At 38.6% G+C, this 19,838-nt stretch overlaps 1 protein-coding gene across 1 annotated transcript; it reads left to right on the top strand.

Annotated features, from left to right (window-relative positions):
* Positions 1 to 386: 386 nt before the first annotated feature.
* On the top strand, positions 387 to 18,703 carry CCDC47 (coiled-coil domain containing 47). The gene is made up of 13 exons (XM_003997055.6): positions 387 to 592; positions 6,321 to 6,589; positions 7,270 to 7,377; positions 7,887 to 8,061; positions 9,696 to 9,817; positions 10,047 to 10,112; positions 12,653 to 12,754; positions 12,954 to 13,064; positions 13,725 to 13,810; positions 15,127 to 15,185; positions 15,504 to 15,613; positions 16,004 to 16,171; positions 18,158 to 18,703. The coding sequence occupies exons 2-13, from the start codon at positions 6,326 to 6,328 to the stop codon at positions 18,236 to 18,238; spliced, it is 1,452 nt and encodes a 483-aa protein (XP_003997104.1). The 5' UTR covers positions 387 to 592; positions 6,321 to 6,325; the 3' UTR covers positions 18,239 to 18,703.
* Positions 18,704 to 19,838: the final 1,135 nt, after the last annotated feature.

Raw genomic sequence — 19,838 nt, 5'->3', positions numbered from 1 at the left:
GAAGTGGGCCTACGGGTGAAGAGAGCGTAGCAGTGATAGCCGCCTAGAAATCTCAAGAAAAGGCCTTGGGCGGAAACTACTTATACATAAAATTGTGGACTCCTTAAACTCTGGTCCTTTTTAAATACGACCTAGGCAACATTTCTCTGCATGCCTCTAGCCACGTGGTCCCATAGAGCATGGCCACCTTTAGCTTCCGGAGCACCAGCTCAGAGTGATGACAATTTGAACCCTAGTGGAGAGGGTTGGGAACAGCGTGGGCGGTTCCGGCCAGGGGGCTGGGATTATGTAATTTTCCCAGCAGCCCCACCTTGTCTCAGCTGGGCGGGGGAGGAGGAGGTCTCGCGCGGTTCCCGAGGCTGCGTCCCGCCCCCGCTCCCCAACTGTGCGCAGGCGCGGACAGTCCGCACGCATTCTACGTAACGGATAGCGGAGGGTACGTGAAGAGTGGCTCAGCGTGACTGAGCTACCTGGTACGGCTGTGTCCTAGAGGGATCGGGAGTGGTGAAATCTCGGTGATCGCGCAGGTGGCGGCCGGGCGGAGAAACGACGGCTGCAGGAGCGCTTGGCTAGGTTCTAGCCGCCGGTACAGGTAGGAAACGGGCCATGACGCGTTAGTCGGTGGGGCCGGGCCGGACCGAGCGGTGACTTTTAAGTTGCGTGGCCTACTCCGGTCCTGATTCCCACCCAACCCCCCTGTCAGGCTCAGGGTGACATGGATCGCTCCTTCTCACCTCTGCTGACCTTAAAAACAAAAGACAAGCTTTGCCCACACCAAAGCCCATTTTCTTTTGGTCTTCGAGGTTGGAGTGATTTTAACGGTTTTTGAGAACTTACCCGCAGAGCTGTGGGCAGATGCCAACTAGAAGGGCAAAGTTACAGGAAGCTTAAAGTGTGCAGCAGGAAGAATGGAGTATGGCCGTTGGGATGAATTGACTTTCCATGGAAAAACCCTGGTGGTTTAACAGAAGCAACAATTTCTATGACCATTTCTAACATAAAAGTATTTTTATCCAACGGGTGTAAAGAGACACGGGAATGTCTGCATGTTTTCCAGAAGTCTCATAGGCAGTTGTCAGAAAGGCCTAATCTGAAACGACAACAAGGAGTGATTTCTCCACTTCTTCCTCTTTGGCTTTTAAGTCCAGATCCAGTTTTGGAGAGACTACCGGGTGAGCTAGCAGGAGATAATCAAACCAGACTTGTTAGTGCTTGTGTTCCCTGCCCCAGGACTCTCAGGACTGGGTGGCCTGGCAGGGAGTTGTGCTTTTGAGAAATTAAATGACAGGTGCAGCTGAGAAACTTCTCAGAGGGAAGGCCAAGGTATAAGTGACTTGGATAATTTTAACCTAAATAACCTTGAAGGCGGCTTGTTACAGTGCTGAGTTTTCTTCAAATGTTTCTATGGTGTGAACATTCTAAGTGGAAGTTCAATTGGAAATGATCAGACTTTTTGGCAGTTAAGCAAGTTGACTGTGCTAATGTTAATCTTTATTTGCTTCTATTTGAAAAAGTATAAAACTGGGATCTGAAAAGGGAAGCACTAAAAGTTAAGGTTTTTAAATCTTAAAGGGTGTTCCTAAGGCACAGGGGAAGGAAATAATGAGAACTAGTATTTAATGAATACTTTACATGTGCCAGGCACATATCTCCTGTAATAGCAACTACAGCCCTATGAGGCATGTAGTGAATGGATATCCCTTTTTTGTATGTGAGGAACAGGGAATTTTAAGTAATTAGTTTAAGATCATATGACTTGTAAATGGTAGGGCTGATGTTTTAAACTAAATGTAACTCCACCAAAGTACATACTCTTTTTCATATTTCTTCCTATTTTGACTATAATAAAGATAATTAAAGGAAGCTAACAATGTTTGGAGACACATCACAAACCTCTTTTGAGGTTGGTGTTGAGAAGGCAACTATGTTTTTCCATAAAATGTCCCCTGGTGCTAACTTTAAAGATCAGATATTGGAAAGGATTAGCCTGTCCTTTATGGCATTTCTCAAATCATTTGTGCCTTTCAAATTTTATGAACTTTGTTCAGTTCTGAGTATATTTCTTGAGCAGCCTTGCATTGCAAGGTATTAGGCAATAACCTTTGATTGAACTGATTCCTTTAATAATTTACAGTGTTGTTGGGGCACCTTGGTGGCTCCGTCACAAGAGCATGAGACTCTTAATCTCAGGGTCATGAGTTCAAGCCCCATGTTGGGCATGGAGCCTACTTAAAAAAAAAAAAAAAGAATTTACAGTGTTGTAAATATGAGATATAGAATATTCACTGTCCCAGAGCACCTTGAAAGAGTAGTGCATCGGGACACCTGGGTGGCTCAGTCGATAAAGCGTCTAACTTCGGCTCAGGTCATAATCTCTCAGTGCATGGGTTCAAGCCCCGTGTCAGGCTCTGTCTGCAGCTCAGAGCCTGGAGCCTGCTTCAGATTCTGTGTCTCCCTCTCTCTCTCTGCCCCTCCCCTGCTCACACTCTCCTTTCAAAAATAAATAAACATTTAAAAAAAAAAAGAAGAGTTGTGCATACTCCCTTTTGCCACCACTCACCCTGTTAGTACTAAACTCCCTGCATTCTGATTTTCATCCTAACCACTTCCCTGCAGTTGCCAATAATGATTTCATTGTTAGCATTTGGAAATTTCTGGTCCATATCTTACTTGAACTTTCTGCAGCAGTTGAAACTGAGCTCTGTTTCCTTCTTAGAAATATACTTCTCCTTTTGACTTCTATGTTACCTCTTTGACCAGAGTCTCTTCTTTTTCTCTAACCATTCCTTACTTTCCCATTCCAGTTCTTAGCTGTAATGATATGTTTCAAGAGTTTTTGGTGCTTTAAAAAAAATTTTTTTTAATGTTTGTAAGTGGGGGAGGGGCAGAGAGACAGGGAGACAGAATCTGAATCAGGCGCCAGGCTCTGAGCTGTCAGCGGGGCTTGAACCCATGAACCATGAGATCATGACCTGAGCTGATATTGGATGCTTAACAACTGAGCCACCAAGGTGTCCTGGTGCTTTTTTTTTAAACCTAACTCTTAATACTCCCTGGTGATCTCATCCATTCCTGCACCGTCTCTGTTTGCATCTTAGACTTGTATGCTGAACTCCAGACTTATATTTCAATTTTTTTTTTCCAACGTTTATTTATTTTTGGGACAGAGAGAGACAGAGCATGAACGGGGGAGGGGCAGAGAGAGAGGGAGACACAGAATCGGAAACAGGCTCCAGGCTGTGAGCCGTCAGCCCAGAGCCTGACGCGGGGCTTGAACTCACGGACCGTGAGATCGTGATCTGGCTGAAGTCGGACGCTTAACCGACTGCGCCACCCAGGCGCCCCCAGACTTATATTTCAAATATAAGTATTTGAAATACTTATATAAGTATTATATACAATACTTACACAATATAAGTATTTCAAATACTTCCTTTTCTCCCTCTCTAAAATAAGTTATACTTTTTGTAGGGATTTTGTGAAAATCAAGAGATAAATGTTAATCATCTAACATACTGCCTGAACATACTCCAGACTTTTAAACAGGTAGTAAATTTAATTTATTGTCTTCCCCCTCCCGCTTTTTTCTTTATCTCAAGGATGACTTTGTCTGGCTATGAATCAAGGCAAAATTTGGGATCACCCAGATTTTCCTTTCCCACATTCCCTACATCCCGTCACTGTATGCTGACATGTATAATTCTTAGTATCTGTCAAATCTGTTTTCCTCTTCATTCCCAAAACCACTGCCAGTTCAATCTTATCTGACTATCTCAACACTTCTACTTTTCCAATTCTTCCTGTATATGAGCTGTCAGGGTTAACTTGCAAATCTGATAGTGCCACTCCTACCTAAATCCTTTAGGTGATTCTAATTATCCAGACTTCTTAGTGTGGTATTTAAATAAGGACCATCATGATCTGGCTCCTGCTGTCCTTTCTAGCCTAATTTCTCTGACTTGGGTCTACAAACCCAATGCTCTATCATAGCAGACTTTAAAATACATTATTTCAGGAGTCTGTGATATAGCTATTCCATAGTCTGCAGCACCTTCTTTCATGCAGGAACCATGCTTTTAGTTTTTAAGAGAATTTTTTTTACAAAAACACATCATAGGAAAAAAAGAAAAAGTAAAGGCAAAATGCTCATTATCTTACCATACAAAATAATTACTTATATTTATGTCCTTCTAAACCTTTTTGGTTTTGTGTATGTGCTTCTAAAACAACAGGTTTCTCGCTTCATTTGTAACGATTTTTTGTTTATTTTTTTGAAAGAGAGTGTGTGAGCAGGGGAGGGGTAGGGAGAGAGGTAGAGAGAGGAATGCCAAGCAGGCTCTGCACCATCAGTACAGAGCCCAATGTGGGGCTCATGACCTGAGTGGAAATGGAGAGCCGGACACCTAACCACCCAGGTGCCCTATTTGTAATGATTTTTAATGGACAAAAAGTAAATTTATTTTTTGTATGTGTCCATAGTTTAACCTAAGAGTTGCAAATTTTTTACTATCATAATATTGTAACACATATTCTTGAAGCTATAAAGTATCATGCAAATTTATGATTATTCAGGAATCATGTTTTACTTCTCTTGCCATAGTTAATCTGATGTGGTGATATGTTCAATGAGGGTAATTTGATTAGATATGGTAGGATCATCTGAAAAGCAGTAAAAGCCAGAGGAGTTTATAATATTCTGTAGGAATTTGTTAGCCTTTGGTGGTTATTGAATTCTTAGGTAACAAAAGTTGTATTTTAGGAAGATGATACAGTTTTTTTGGTAAGAGAAGTAGGGAGCGAGTTGAGATGGGGAGACCATTTAGGATAATACTTTGATTGTTCAGCAGGTGATGGTAACTTGGATTATCATGGTGACTTTGGGAACCAAAGAAGGAAACACAAGGATTAGATATGTCACTCTTTTCAACAAGTTAAGACTGGAAAAATGAGATTGATATTAATGGAGAAATTCAGGTACCTGTGGATTTTGAGATGATCGTCAGGCAGTAATCAGCAGACTGCAGCCTGAGAGACAGACTGTTTCTGTATAGCCTATTAAATAAGAATGGGTTTTTTTGTTTGTTTGTTTTTTGGGTTTTTTTTTTTTTTTTTTTGCATTTTTAAAGGGTTGCTTTAAAAAAGAATATGCAATTGAGACCAATATGTTGTTCACAGAGCCTAAAATGTTTATTATTTGACCTTGTACAGAAAAAAAGTCTGTAGGACATGAAAATGGATGTGTCTGTTAGAAAATTGGTGCTATAGGGCTGGTGTTTAGATGAGAGATGAGGACTGGAAGTACAGCCTAAATAGATTTGATGGTTTAAATCTAACTACTTTTCAAACTCTAGATCAAATGTTCTCCTTTTTTTGGTAAAGCCTTACCTGTTTGATAAGATGATTTCATTGTCCTCTATGTTTTCATATCATTTGGCACATTTTTGTCACAGATCTGATTTCATTTTATTTGTTGGTTCAGAAACTTATTTGGGTGGTGGAACATCTAGTGTTCTTTTTAGAAAGCTGTGAAATACTGATGAATTTAATTCTATTTATTTAATTACTACTTTAAGTAAGTGATATAAAAATCATAGTCACTGGCCTACATTTGAGAAGCCACTTGAGAAGTGGTTCATATGGTAGGGATTCTGGAGACATAACTGGGATCAAATCATAGCTCTATGCCACTTGGTAGTTGTGTTACTTAGCGTAACTAGTTGTGTTACTCTGCCTCCTTTTACTTGTCTGTGAAATGGGGATGTTAATATGTTACTTTCCTCAAAGGGTTGTTATGAGGATTAAATTAGTTGCTTTTTGTAAAGCCTTTAGGACAGGGCCTAGAACTTTTGTATATTAAACATGTGCTTTGATTATTGATGTTCAGATATCCGGATACAGACAAAGTTGATCTAAGGATGAGTAGCTTTTCTATCCATGTATTACTGCTAATAGATCAATAGTTGGATCTCATTCTTTTTTCATTATACCACTTCCCAGTTCCTATATAAAGCTTTTATAGGCTCTCAAAAACAAAACAAAACAAAACAAAGCAAAACTTAATACCCAGTGTTAATGGAAACCAACCTAAAGAAATTAAATGACTTGTCCAGGACTTAACAGATAAGTAGTGACACAGTCCAGACTAGTACCCAGATCTCTTGACCCTCACCATTGCTCTTTATATAACACTATTTGAAATGAATAGTATTAAATTTTTTTAAAGCAGGAGAGAATCATAGATGTATTTTTTATTACAAAATTTGGTATGTGCAGAATGGCTGTCCATTAAGGGTTTTTGTTTTTTTTAACTCATTTTTAAGGTGCAATGAAAGCCTTCCTTGCTTTCTGTGTTGTCCTTTTGGTGTTTGGGAGTGTCTCTGAAGCCAAATTTGATGATTTTGAGGATGAGGAAGACATAGTGGAATATGATGATAATGACTTTGCTGAATTTGAAGATGTCACAGAAGATTCTATTACTGAATCTCCTCAACGGGTGATAACTACTGAAGATGATGAAGATGAGACCACCGTGGAGTTGGAAGGGCAGGATGAAAACCAAGAAGGAGACTTTGAAGATGCAGATACCCAGGTGAAGTTCTTTTTCTTGATTTTTTAGGAAAGTGGAACCATGGGAAAATTTGTAACTGACACTTTCCCTAGACATTAAAAGTAATACCCAGGGGTGCCTGGGTAGCTCAGTCAGTTAAGCGTCTGACTTCAGCTCAGGTCATGATCTCGTGGTCTGTGAGTTCAAGCCCCGTGTCGGGCTCTGTGCTGACATCTCAGAGAATGGAGCCTGCTTCAGATTTTGTGTCTCCCTCTCTCTCTGCCCCTTTCCCGCTCTCTGTAGAGACAGAGTGAGACACTCCCTCTCTCTCAAAAATAAATAAACGTTAAAAAAAAAAAAAAAGTAACACCCACATCTAGGGAGTGATATCTTACCCTCTGGTATCTTTATTTTTGTTTGGTAGGTGGAACTCTTCTAAATGTTTTTGGTAGGTTCCCACCTTTTACATTGATGGAAGAATGGATTGTATTTTTCTCCTATGGAGAGCCTGGCTGGAAGGGGTAGTGAATACCATGTGTGGGCGGGAATTGTATCAGAGTTGAAATGCAAGGAGAGTTATCATTTGTTACAAACATGGAATATCTGTGTTCTGTGCTGCTGCTTACATGTTCTGTTTTCCTCTACAAATACTGCCTACAAAAATGAGATGCAATTGCTGGCCACATTTGTAGGGGGAAACAGATTGTGCCTCGTTTTTGTAGGAGGGAGATACGGAGAGTGAGCCATATGATGATGAAGAATTTGAAGGTTATGAAGACAAACCAGACACTTCTTCTAGCAAAAATAAAGACCCAATAACAATTGTTGATGTAGGTATACAGGATTCTGAATTCCAAACTAACCAACAAAATATCTGGTTGTCGTTAATCCCAGAAATATAACTAGTGACATGTAGCTGGTGTTGATGTAATGGTGGGAGCTGTGAAAGAGTTTGTCATCAATTCTTCTCATAAAACCACACCTAGAGAAGCAACCCCTATGTTCTTATTCTGGCCCTCCTAGTTTTATTTATCGAGGAATGATAAGACTAGAAACTGGATGTATTTGGGGTGGGACTCAGAATCAAGTTTAATACAGAGGGCTTTCCAGCTTTTCATTCTGTTTGATTGTTCTCACATTTCCTTAAAGAATCTTTTTGAGGCTGACCTAGAAAACAAAATGGGCATATTTTTCAAAGTATAACCATGATCAATGACAGTTATCTAAATTATCCACTTCTCTTTATGGGTTTTTTTATTCTCCTTTATCCCATGAGTTGGATGGACTCCATCTCCTTCAGACTCAGCCAACATTAAATGGAATGATTGTTCATCTTTAGGTTCCTGCACACCTCCAGAACAGTTGGGAGAGTTATTATCTAGAAATTTTGATGGTAACTGGTCTGCTCGCCTACATCATGAATTATATCATTGGGAAGAATAAAAACAGCCGCCTTGCCCAAGCCTGGTTTAACACTCATAGAGAGCTTCTGGAGAGCAACTTTACCTTAGTAGGTAAGTTGGGCCAATACAAATCCAGCTGCATGCTCGAACGCCACCTGGTAAGAACTATTTGTTGCCCTCAGTATAAGCCTCTAACTGCTTTCATGGACTGCTGAAGAGGATGCTTTTTTTTCCTCAAGGATCCCATTTTTATTAGGTTGCATGTACTGAATTCATTGCATTTATGAAGTAATTTTCTAATTTTTCATTAGTCAGTAAGGAATTTTGACATTTTAGGTAGCTTGATAAATGCTTTCAGTTCATCTTTTAGAAATTAGAAATCCCTTAGAATTCCCTCAAGTTCTGGGAACTTTAGTTTTGGATCCACTGAGAAGGTACGTACTAAAGTACTTTAAAGGAACCCCTGGACTTGTGTGGCCTAGAGAGTAAAGTGAACTCAACCCACCTTCACCTCAGTTTGACCTTTCATACTTTGTTTCCTTTCAGTAAGCAAGTAAGTATGTATCTGCTCAGCTCTTTAGCAGATTGCCTTTTTGTTATATTAGGTCCTTTGCATACATTGTTTCTTATTTAATCCTTGTAACAACATTTATTTGGAAACAGTTTCTGTTTTCTAGAGGAACTAAAGTCCAAGAATGTTACAATTTGTCTAAGCTAGTACATTGCAACATGATACTAGACCCTAGTCTACCTGCTTTCAAAGTCTGTGCTCTCTCCGCTGTACCATAGTATTTCAGAGTACTTTTTGACTTGGAAATTAGGAAAAAAAATAAACAGCCTTTAATGCCTTCCACTTCCCCTCATGTGTTTTCATTTGGTGTGTCAGTCTGCTTTACCTTGTGAGGTCGAGCAATTTCTTTTGTACACTTAATGGATTAAATGAAGGGAGGATATGATTGGAATTTGAGGTCTTTCTAGATCTAAAATACAACTCAATGCCAATGTTACCATGTTGCTGTTGGAAAAGCAAATTTGGTTAAAGTTAATCCATAGGATACACAAGAGGGAGTGGTGAATAGTTTGTATTAATGGTATTTTTTATTTACTGCATAGGAGTTTCTTTTTTGTTAGTTTTAACTTTTGACAGACATTTAAACTGACTTTGCTCCATTTTGTATCTAATTCTGAGGCATTTATATTCCAATCAGATCATCATTAATAAGTCATCTTGAGTCCATAATTTAAAAAAAAAAATTTTTTTTTTAAGTTTATTTATTTTGAAAGAGAGAGAGCAAGCAGGGGAGGGGCAGAAAGAGGAGGAGAGAGAATCCTAAGCAGGTTCCATGCTGTCCGTGCAGAGCCTGTGAGATCATGACCTGAGCTGAAACCAAGAGTCAGAGGCTTAACTGACTGAGCCACCCAGGTGCCCCTTTAAGATTATATTTTTAAGTAATCTCTACACCCAACATGGGGCTCGAACTCACAACCCCAAGATGAAGAGTTGCATGCTCTACCAACTGAGCCAGCCAGGCACCCTGGAGTCTAGTTTTTTTTGGTGGAGACAATAAAGAATATTAAAAGGAATGATGCCCATCTATTGTAACATATGTCCAAAGAAGAGTTCTATAAGATAGCAAAGTATTGCTTCACTAAAGGTATGATCATTTGGGGGTCAGAATGGAGGAAGATGTGGTGATTAGGCCCCAACATTCTCAGTGAATCACATTAAGTGGGTTTACCCCTAGGGGATGATGGAACTAACAAAGAAGCCACAAGCACAGGAAAGCTGAACCAGGAGAATGAACATATCTACAACCTGTGGTGTTCTGGTCGAGTGTGCTGTGAAGGGATGCTTATCCAGCTGAGGGTAAGTACAGAATTTCTGGTACAATGTATATCTTCCTTTAATTTTTCTCCAGTATGATTCCAAGTCCAAATTCAGTGTCTTATCCTTTCTTTTTTGACTAAATTAGGTCTAAAAATCATCTTTCTACTAACTGGTAAATGTAGAGTATATTTGATAAAACATGTGATTCCCCTTTCAAGGTCTTTTCTTTATAGTAATAAAAGTTGCAACTATTCCCTTGTTTTCTCAGTTCCTCAAGAGACAAGACTTACTGAATGTCCTGGCCCGGATGATGAGACCAGTGAGTGATCAAGTGGTATGTATTTTTAATAGTTTTCTATGTATACATTGAATTCTTAACTTCTTAGAGTCTATTCCATTCCTTGCCTGGATTCTGTTTGAATTTCAGGCAACTTGTGTCCCTTGCCAAAAATGGACCTTTTTCTATTTCAACAGATTACCTTCTACTTAGGGTGCCAACTGTGAGGAGTGGGAACATGTGCTTTTTGTAGGGAAGGAGATAATACTGTATCACTAGGTAGGTTTGCTGAGTCAGCCTGGATGATTCGGGGGGGAGGTATAGTTGTCACAGACAGTTTGCTCTCATGTCTTACTCTGTGCCTTGTGTATGCTTTTATCTTGACAGCAAGATGGGTTTCTTTTCAAATATTTTTTGCTTCAAATAATACGTTTTTGGCTGAATGAGCTTAAATTGTGATCTGGGGACCTTATTGTTTGGTATACCTTCTTCCCTTTATTTAAATCAACATGTTGATCTGCAGATTGTGTCCTTTGTCAAAAATGCCACATTCCCCCCTCTCCATTCATTAAGTAAGTGCTGCCTCCCAATGCTACAAGAATCCAAAATATAAAAAAATACAGTCTCTCATATATACTAGTAGAAAAAGAAATGGCTGCATATATGTCAAAATACAAAGCAGTATTTGGTTAGCAATTGCTGTATAAGTAATATAATTAGATACTTTGAAATGTCATTGGATTGGGGTACTTGGCTGGCTCAGTCTGGAGTGTATGACTCTTGATATTGGGGTTGTGAGTTCAAGTCCCACATTGGGCACAGAACTTGCTGGGGGGCCAGGAGGAGGTCATTGGCTTGAAACTCATTTTAAAGGTCTCATTTTTAGTTGCAAACCTATCTTTTATTCATTTAATTTTTCTAATATGGCCACTGATTGTTCAATCTACTAATTTTTAGAGACTCGTCAGTTAAGAGTCCTGTCATTCTTTCTCCTACTAGTTACCATATGATTAGGTAGAAAGGAGGAAATTTTGCTGCATCTTCAGCTATCTTTTTGTGGAAATTCTTCTTTAGAGTGTTGTTTTAATCCTTTTCAGTTCTTCCCTGAGGTAGATTTAATCTCTTTTCCCTCAGCCAGCAATCATTTTATCCCTTTTTTTCTGCAAAGATAAACAGCCTCAACAAACATGATTTTCTATATTTTTTAGTTCTTTTCCTGGGTTTGTTTGGTTTTTTTTTAAGGTGTTGTTTTGTGTAATTTCTGCTCAACAATGGAAAAGCAGAAAATCTTTCCTTTTATAGCTGCCATCTTGCCAGGTCTTTGCTATATTTCTGTACTAACACTTCCCTTCGAAATACTGATCATTTTTGGCCCAGACGTTTTAAAATATGATTAACATGACAAATAGTGTCATGTTTTATCATACCAGACTCTTTAGGTTTTTTTACTTTATCTCCCTGGTCCAAAGCAGTTTATTAAAAACTATTTACCTATCTCTGTGGTATTTTCCAACATGAGCAAGCAATTCTCTGATTGTCCAGATACCAGCTGTTTATGTCCAGCAATTCAGTTGTATTCACTTCTGATACTGTATACTTGGAGTTGGTGCCAGATTCCACAAGTTAAAAAATCTCAGTCCCATAAGACTGCTCGCACTTCAGATGCCAGTTGCAAGTCCCAGGCCATCGTACTTCTGATCACCTGGCTATAAATCAAGAGTTCCTTGGCTCAGTTGGTAGAGCATGGGACTCTTGATCTTGGGGTTGTGAGTTCAAGACCCATGGTTGGATATGGAGATTATTTAAAAATGAAATCTAGGGGCGCCTGGGTGGCGCAGTCGGTTAAGCGTCCGACTTCAGCCAGGTCACGATCTCGCGGTCTGTGAGTTCGAGCCCTGCGTCGGGCTCTGGGCTGATGGCTCGGAGCCTGTTTCCGATTCTGTGTCTCCCTCTCTCTCTGCCCTCCCCCGTTCATGCTCTGTCTCTCTCTGTCCCAAAAATAAAAAAAAAATAAACGTTAAAAATGAAATCTATTCAGGAATAGCCACATGGAAGAGAGGCATCAGGTAAGTGTGGGGGTGGAGGTGGTGTGCAGAGCTTCCAGGCTCTCTTTGGATTGTACTGCCCTCCCAGCAAATCTAAATGTTCGGCAACTTGAAGTTCTAGAGCATGGGGTCCTCTTCTCAGGGTCATTTAGGTGGTTGGCAAAAGTCATGTCCCCATGGTTGTTAAGTTCCCAGTTTCCTACTGTTGCCAACTGGAAACCATTCAGCTCCTAAAGGCCATTCTGCAGTCTTTGGCACCATGGTTCCCCCCATAAGCCCTTTCCCACTTCAACTTTTTTCTTCAACTAGGGCCCTGTCCCTTTTGAGTTGAGGGCTCACTTGGTTAGATCATTCCAGGATAAAGTCCCTTTTGACTAACTCGGTCATCTAATCAGCAACCTTCTGCCACACGACACAACATAATCATGGGAATGATATCCATCATTTTCACAGGTTCCTCCCATTCAAGGGGAGGATGTACACACCAAGGGGTGGGAATCTTGGGGGCTATCATAGAAAACTAACAGGTGAGTTTTGTAATTGTTTTTAAAGCAAATAAAAGTAACCATGAACGATGAAGACATGGATACCTATGTATTTGCTGTTGGCACTCGGAAAGCCTTGGTGCGACTCCAGAAGGAGATGCAGGATCTGGTATGTTGTTCCAACTAAATACATGTAAAACTGTCCCTCTTTATTACATAGACATTCAACTTGAGGGCATAGGGTATTTAATCATATCACTTGAGTTGTTAAGCACCACTTTGAAAGAGGTCAGAACATACTCTCTTGAGAAAGAAAGTTTGTTTATAATAAAATGTCATGTCTTATCTTCAATTACTTCTTCCTCTAGAGTGAGTTCTGTAGCGACAAACCTAAGTCTGGAGCAAAGTATGGACTGCCAGACTCCTTGGCCATCCTGTCAGAGATGGGAGAAGTCACGGAGGGAATGATGGATACAAAGGTAAATGCAATAGAAGACATAACATTTGCAGACCTCAGCATTTACAGGGCACAAGTCCTTCACTTTATGACAATGCTCTATTCCTTTCCCTCAAAAACATTAAAATACCTTCTTTAAGCAATAGATTAGTTTGTCAAAAAAGATAGCTTGATTAGTCAAGTAAATCTCTCTAAACCAAGAGCAAGTTATTCCTAGGATTGCTAGTGGCTTTCAAGTTTTTTGCAAAAGGACTACAACATTAATCCTTATCACCATGGCATTTAGTCCATTTTTTTTTTCTATTGATTGTGGAATGGTAGTAGCACATCTCAGTATCTTAAAAACACGGAGTAGCTTAAAGACAGTTCTCATGTAAGTTCAAGTTGATGTGCTTATGAAGACTCCCCTGAAACTATTTTAGATTTTATCTTCATGCTTTCATTCTTGTTCGGAACATTATTTTGAGACGTATTTTCAGCTGTTCAATAAGAAATTCGATCATTGGTATGACCAAAGAAAGATGCTATTTTCATCATAGACATCCCTTATCTTAAATTTCATTTTTTAAAAGCTTTAACCTTAATGCCATTTTGAAAAAGGATTAAAAAGTGAGTATCTTTATGAAAAAAAGGGAAATGCATCAAACCCTACATAAAAAAATTTTTTTTTTCTTTATTTCAGATGGTTCACTTTCTTACTCACTATGCTGACAAGATTGAATCCGTTCATTTTTCAGACCAGTTCTCTGGTCCAAAAATTATGCAAGAGTACGTATGAGATAAAAATATTGAAATTAACTGTCCCCGCTAGCTTTCTGTGTTGAAACACCCACAAGGTGCTTCTGCAGTTTTTCTTGTCGAATGAGGGAAGTTGATGACAGGCATCCTAAGTTTTCCTTTGCTTGGACTGCATGTGTCATGAAGGTAACTGAAAACCTATGGGGAGACAAGCCTCCCAGTTTGCTGTGTGTCACCGAATGTATGCACCAGCCGCTCAGTGAGGTGTATGATAATCTTACAGAATGGCAAATACTAAGAAAATGTAATTGCTAATCTCTTTGTCCTTTGTAGTCGAGATTTTTCTTTCCTTTTTTAATTTCTAATATGAATCTGTGATGTTTGATTTATGTTTGATTGCAAGTCTCTGCATTTTATAGTTCATGGCCCTTTCTGGCTTCCTTCTTTGAATAGTTCAGTGATTGTATTCTTTCATGGTATATTATCAGATGCTGTCAATGTGATAAGAGTTTCTGGCTTTAGAGTAATACTCTTTGAATGTTCACATTCAGGACCCGAATTTGTTTGAAATCACATCCTGTCTCAGGAGCGCATACTCATTTAAGTTTACCCTTGGTGTAGAATTGGTTCTGACCTAAATTTTTGGTTAGGGGCTTCTCTCTCATAAACTATGGAGTTGGGTTAAAAGCCAATCCAGATTTTAGTTGCGTGTCAAAATTATTCAGGTCCTTATGCCTCTGGATAGTATTGCATCATCCTTGCTTTGCTCAACTTAGTAACAACACTGTGGGCAAAGTATCACATTGTGACATTCATGGAGCCTTTTATGTGTAGGGGGAAGAGAGGAGGGTTGATAGTCAAAGATTACAAAGGAATCTTTGGTGAGTAGGAACTAAATTCTGTATGCTATAGTAGGTCATTTATAAATTTATTCTGAGCCCTGACTCAAAAATAAGATGTTTCATTATAGGAAGATAGAAGTTGGAAGTAAAACATAAAAATCCATCAAAATAAGTAAACATATTCTTTAAAATGCGGGCCTCATACTTAAATACAAGCTCATTTCTGGCTCCCCAGGTAAGAGGAATATATCCCGCCTGGGGAGCATCACTGGAATTCCCAGGTGTACAATGAAGATGACTTGGGAATGCATCCATTAGATAGACGAGTGGACCAGGGGATCTGTAAAGCTCCTTCAGGCTTTGAGATTCTATTCAACTTTGGGATGCCAAGCCAAATACTGTGCCGATTATTTGCAGGTATCTGATCATCTAAGTGAATTGAGTGACTTATGTGAATGGAAAGTATCTTTCTTATGTTCTAAAATAGCCTTTCTTTTATGACAGGGAAGGTCAGCCTTTAAAGCTACCTGACACTAAAAGGACACTATTGTTTACATTTAATGGTAAGTGTTCTGTGCTTAGCCTGAGTTCTTCATTTTCTGTGAGACCATCTTAAGGAGAGTATTGTTCCCTCCTAAAAGCCACAAAAACTTACCTTAAAATTACCTCCATGCCTGCTTTTTGGTTTTTGGGTTTCTTCAATAAGAGATCCTTTTATTTATTTTAATTTGTTTTTTCCTGCTGCATTTTAGCTGCCTAAGACACTAAGGAGAAAGGAGCCTATTTAAAACAAAACAAAACAAAAAAAACCACCAGAGTTGGGTGACCCAGAAGTATTAATGCTGCCATTAACTCAATAGGTAAATGGCTTTGTTTTCCAGTGCCTGGCTCAGGTAACACTTACCCAAAGGATATGGAGGCTTTGCTACCCTTGATGAACATGGTGATTTATTCTATCGATAAAGCCAAAAAGTTCCGACTCAACAGAGAGGTAAGACCCACAGCCTTTATTATAAGTTGGCACCTTTTATTGTTATTTTCCCCCCAGGGGAGTCAGTGAGCAATGATTTCAGCGATTATATCTTTGCTAGTTTGCTAGTTGACTTGAAAGTACTAAATGGGAATAGTGTTTAAAAAAATACTAACGGTCGTCTGGGTGGCTCAGTGGGTTGAGTGTCTGACTCTTGATCTCAGCTCAGGTCATGATCTTGCGGTTTGTGGGATTGAGCCGCACGTTGGTCTCTGCGCTGACAGCTCCTTCTCTGCCTCTCTCTCTCAAAATAAACCAACTTAAGAAAAAGAAAAGTAAAAGAATACTAAAGGGGACTTGAAATGGATTGAAATGGATTTCTTATGAAACACTTTGTTTCTTGGGGAAAAGGGCAAACAAAAAGCAGATAAAAACAGAGCTCGAGTAGAAGAAAACTTCCTGAAGCTAACACATGTGCAAAGACAGGAAGCTGCACAGTCTCGGCGTGAGGAAAAGAAAAGAGCAGAGAAGGAGCGAATCATGAATGAGGAAGATCCTGAGAAACAGCGCAGGCTGGAGGTAACACTTTTCTTCTCCCTGCTTAGTGGTAAAACTAGGATTTATTAGGATACCTATTGTGCCATATTGACTGTTAAGGTAATTCTGTGTAGGAATGTACACAGACTTAAAGGTTTAGCATTTTCTCAGTACTTGGGATATTATTAGTTACTTGATAGCACTATAAAGGAGAATAAATTATCCTTCCTTTTCAAACCATCTTAGATTGAGTCTGTGATCCTGGAGGATGATATAAATGATCCTTTCCCCAGCACAATCCCATTTTGAAAGTTCCACTATGATTTTTCAAGCCAAACACCTAACTTAAGTAGAAAGAAATTAGGAATTTTAATAGAAGCCAGCATGTGTCCAAATACATCTTGTTTTATGAGATTTTTAATTTGATTATAGAATTAGACAATTCTAATATTTTTGTTTGTATTTTTGTTTTCTATTTTGTATGTAACCAAAATCTCAAACTCAAGAGCTTTATAGGTTGTGGTATGTTTTAAACATCAGCACAGTCTCACATTTTTTTGAAATAAGATGCCATAGTCCAGCTCTAAATTTTAAACCTTGTGAATGCTGGTCAAAAAAAAAAAGAGAGAGAATAAAGTTCTAGGAGATGTGAATTCTAATGAGAATAATCTCGAGAACTGAAGAAAATCCTTAGAAATGAAGGAGACCTGCTGCCAAGAAGCGATGAGGCTGCTGAGGGGCACTGCAGTTGCAATGGTGTCATTAATGCCGTTGAGTACAGTCTCCAGGATACCACAGGCCTCCTCCCATTTTATCCTTTCCACCATTTTTCATTTGATTTTGTTTTCCTATAAAAGCAGTGTTAACGGGACACTGGGTGGCTCAGTTGGTTAAGTGTCCAACTCCTGATACCAGCTCAAGTCGTTGCTTTTGCAGTCATGAGATTGAGCCCCACATCAGGCTCTGCATTGACAGCACAGAGCCTGCTTGGGATTCTCTCACTCACTCTCTCAAAATAAATAAATGAACATTAAAAATAAAAGCAGTGTTAACAATGATGGTTCGGTTCTTTGGGGTACTTACACAATAGCACAGCTGTGTTTGGATAAGCATTCAAGCTTCCCACTGCTGCACTGGTAAATAGTTTTTCCTTATCTAATGTTGAAACCTAACATAGTCAAAAGTTCCCAAACCACTAATTTTACAAGTCACCCTTTGAAATGTAATTTGTTACGCTGTCAATAACTGTCCATACTACGTGCTTCTGTTTTCCCTATTTCATATCTTCTCAATTCTATACCAATAGGGGAGTATATTTCTCAGCACATTTCTACCCCAAACCTCTAAAAATATTAAGTTTGAGATTACATATGAAATAATCATTAATCAGTTGTGACCCCTAGTAACCAACAGTGAAGTCATACTTTGGCTTGGCCTCTAAGGTTTCCCTCCGTACAGGTAATAATAACCAGTGACTTTTACCACCAAAATAAGGTGTTTGGAGCTTCTTTTTCTCTTTCTATCTAACCTCGTAATTCCTAAATAAAAATAGGATAAAAATTCCCAATTGAACATTACACATCGAAATATTGTGCTTAGGTTTAACATCTATGCTAATAAGAGATGCACAATTAACATCTCTTGTTAGCCTGAACAAACAAGATCTTAAGGTTTTCTGAACTGCAGTACAAATCCTTGGCAGCTACACGTAAATGTGATGATAAAAGTTAAGTTGGTGTTTCCCGAGTATAGGAAAAGTCAGTATTCTGATTTACTGCTTAAACGCTGCTTAAGGCTGCTTAAGCGTAGTGTTTAATTTCTTTCTAATTTGAGATTTGAGTTACCTTTACTTCATTTCAAGCTAATTTTCTTTAACCACCATAGATACAAGGAATTTTTATAACTATTTTTTCAAATGTTATTTATGGTACAAGCCTAGGTTTTTGAATAATAATATAGTCAGTATTCTAGTTTTGATTTTTTTGTGTGTGCTTAGAACTTTAGATTCCCTTTTTTTTTTTTTTCTAGGAAGCTGCCTTAAGGCGTGAGCAAAAGAAATTAGAGAAGAAGCAAATGAAAATGAAACAAATCAAAGTGAAAGCCATGTAAAGTCATCCCAGAGATCTGAGTCCTGGTGCCACCTGGAAGCTCTGAATTCATAGAGAACAAAAAATACCAGTCCCTTTCTCATCTTAAAGTCCAAACACTCCCAAGTGACTAAGAAATCCTTATTTCATCATCTGTTCTGTTTTTGGAGTTTTACAGAAGTTATAGATGCAAGGGAAGGACTCTGTTTCTGTAATTCTCGTCCAAATAACCAAATTGTTTTGATTATTTTATGAAAGGAATATACAAGATTTGTGTAGTGTTAAGATATTTTTAAAATTATAACACAAATCATCAGTGCTTTTAGTGCTTTGATGTTTGAAGAAATATCATGAAGTTTATAGATATATAATTAGATTGTTGCTTTTTGTTTAAACTGGGTAGTTGCAAAGGCTATGAAGACTGACTCTAAACCAAGATTCCACAAATAACTATTGGAATTGCACAATAAACATTGCTTGGTGTTTTCTTCTGTGTGTACATTAACATTATAAAAAAGTAAAATTTAGAACACTATATGTGGTAGTGCAATTTCAGGGACTCAAAACATAATGTAGTTCAATGTATGTTTTGTAGGTGGGAGGTGCTGATGACAGTGTTATATCTATAGGGTTTAGGATACTTACATGTACATGGAAAATTCTAAGGATAGGTAGCACAGGAGCACAGTTTCTTCCTTACCTGATACCATGAGCTAACGACAATGTGAATGCTGTATTTAAGTGGGTGTATGTTTTCCTTGAGTAACAAATGCATGAAAAATTAACTGCTTCACCTAGATCAGATCAGTGGTCTATGTGAAGTCACACATGTTTTTCCTTCTTGGTTGTTGCAAACTATTGGATGTTCATAGAGAAGCTCTATTCTCTGTGTATGGCTGTGTCCCTTTGCTTCTCCTTCTGCTTTTATTTCTTCCACAGTTGAGGCTGGGTATGTTCTTTCAAAGAAATAGCCATGAATATGCATAAATATACTTTTAAAAATGAGCTTTCCTAAACTATTGAGAGTTCTTTCTGCCTCTTGAGGAAGGAACTCTGAGGAGAGGCCCATCTATCTGCACGAGCATTTAGCTTGTTCAGATTTCTGCATTTTATAAATGCTTCCTACTAAGAAAGCATTTTTTAAGTCACTGCTTGTACCAGGTAATTTTTGCTGGGGATGGGAAAAGGTTGGGTTTTTTGGTGGGAGAGGGGTGGGTGGATATTTTTTTGTTGATGCTTTATGTACAGGTGTGTTCTTAGGCAATAACAAGTTGCTGTGAAAACAGTATGTGCTGCTGCCTTTGTAACTGCATGGAAACTTTCCACATGGGTTTTTCTCTAAGTTAACGCAGAAATGTGTAAACTGGGAGATGCAAATGTAATATTTTTTTTAACAGTTCATGAAATTAAGTTATTAAAATAACAAAAATAACATTTAATTACTTTAATGCTATAGAATTCTAGAATTAGCCTTGTTTTACAAAGTTTAAAATAGGTTTTAGAAATCAAAGTTGATATATGCTTAGCTATCTTTTGATTAATAAAAGCTTTCTTAAAGTCCCACACATTTGGACCATGGCAGCTAATTTTGTAATTTAAGCATTCATATGAACTACCTATGG

The sequence above is a fragment of the Felis catus genome, chromosome E1, assembly GCF_018350175.1.
Source record: "Felis catus isolate Fca126 chromosome E1, F.catus_Fca126_mat1.0, whole genome shotgun sequence".
Lineage (NCBI taxonomy): Eukaryota > Metazoa > Chordata > Mammalia > Carnivora > Felidae > Felis > Felis catus.
This window is presented reverse-complemented; position numbering and strand designations above follow the sequence as displayed.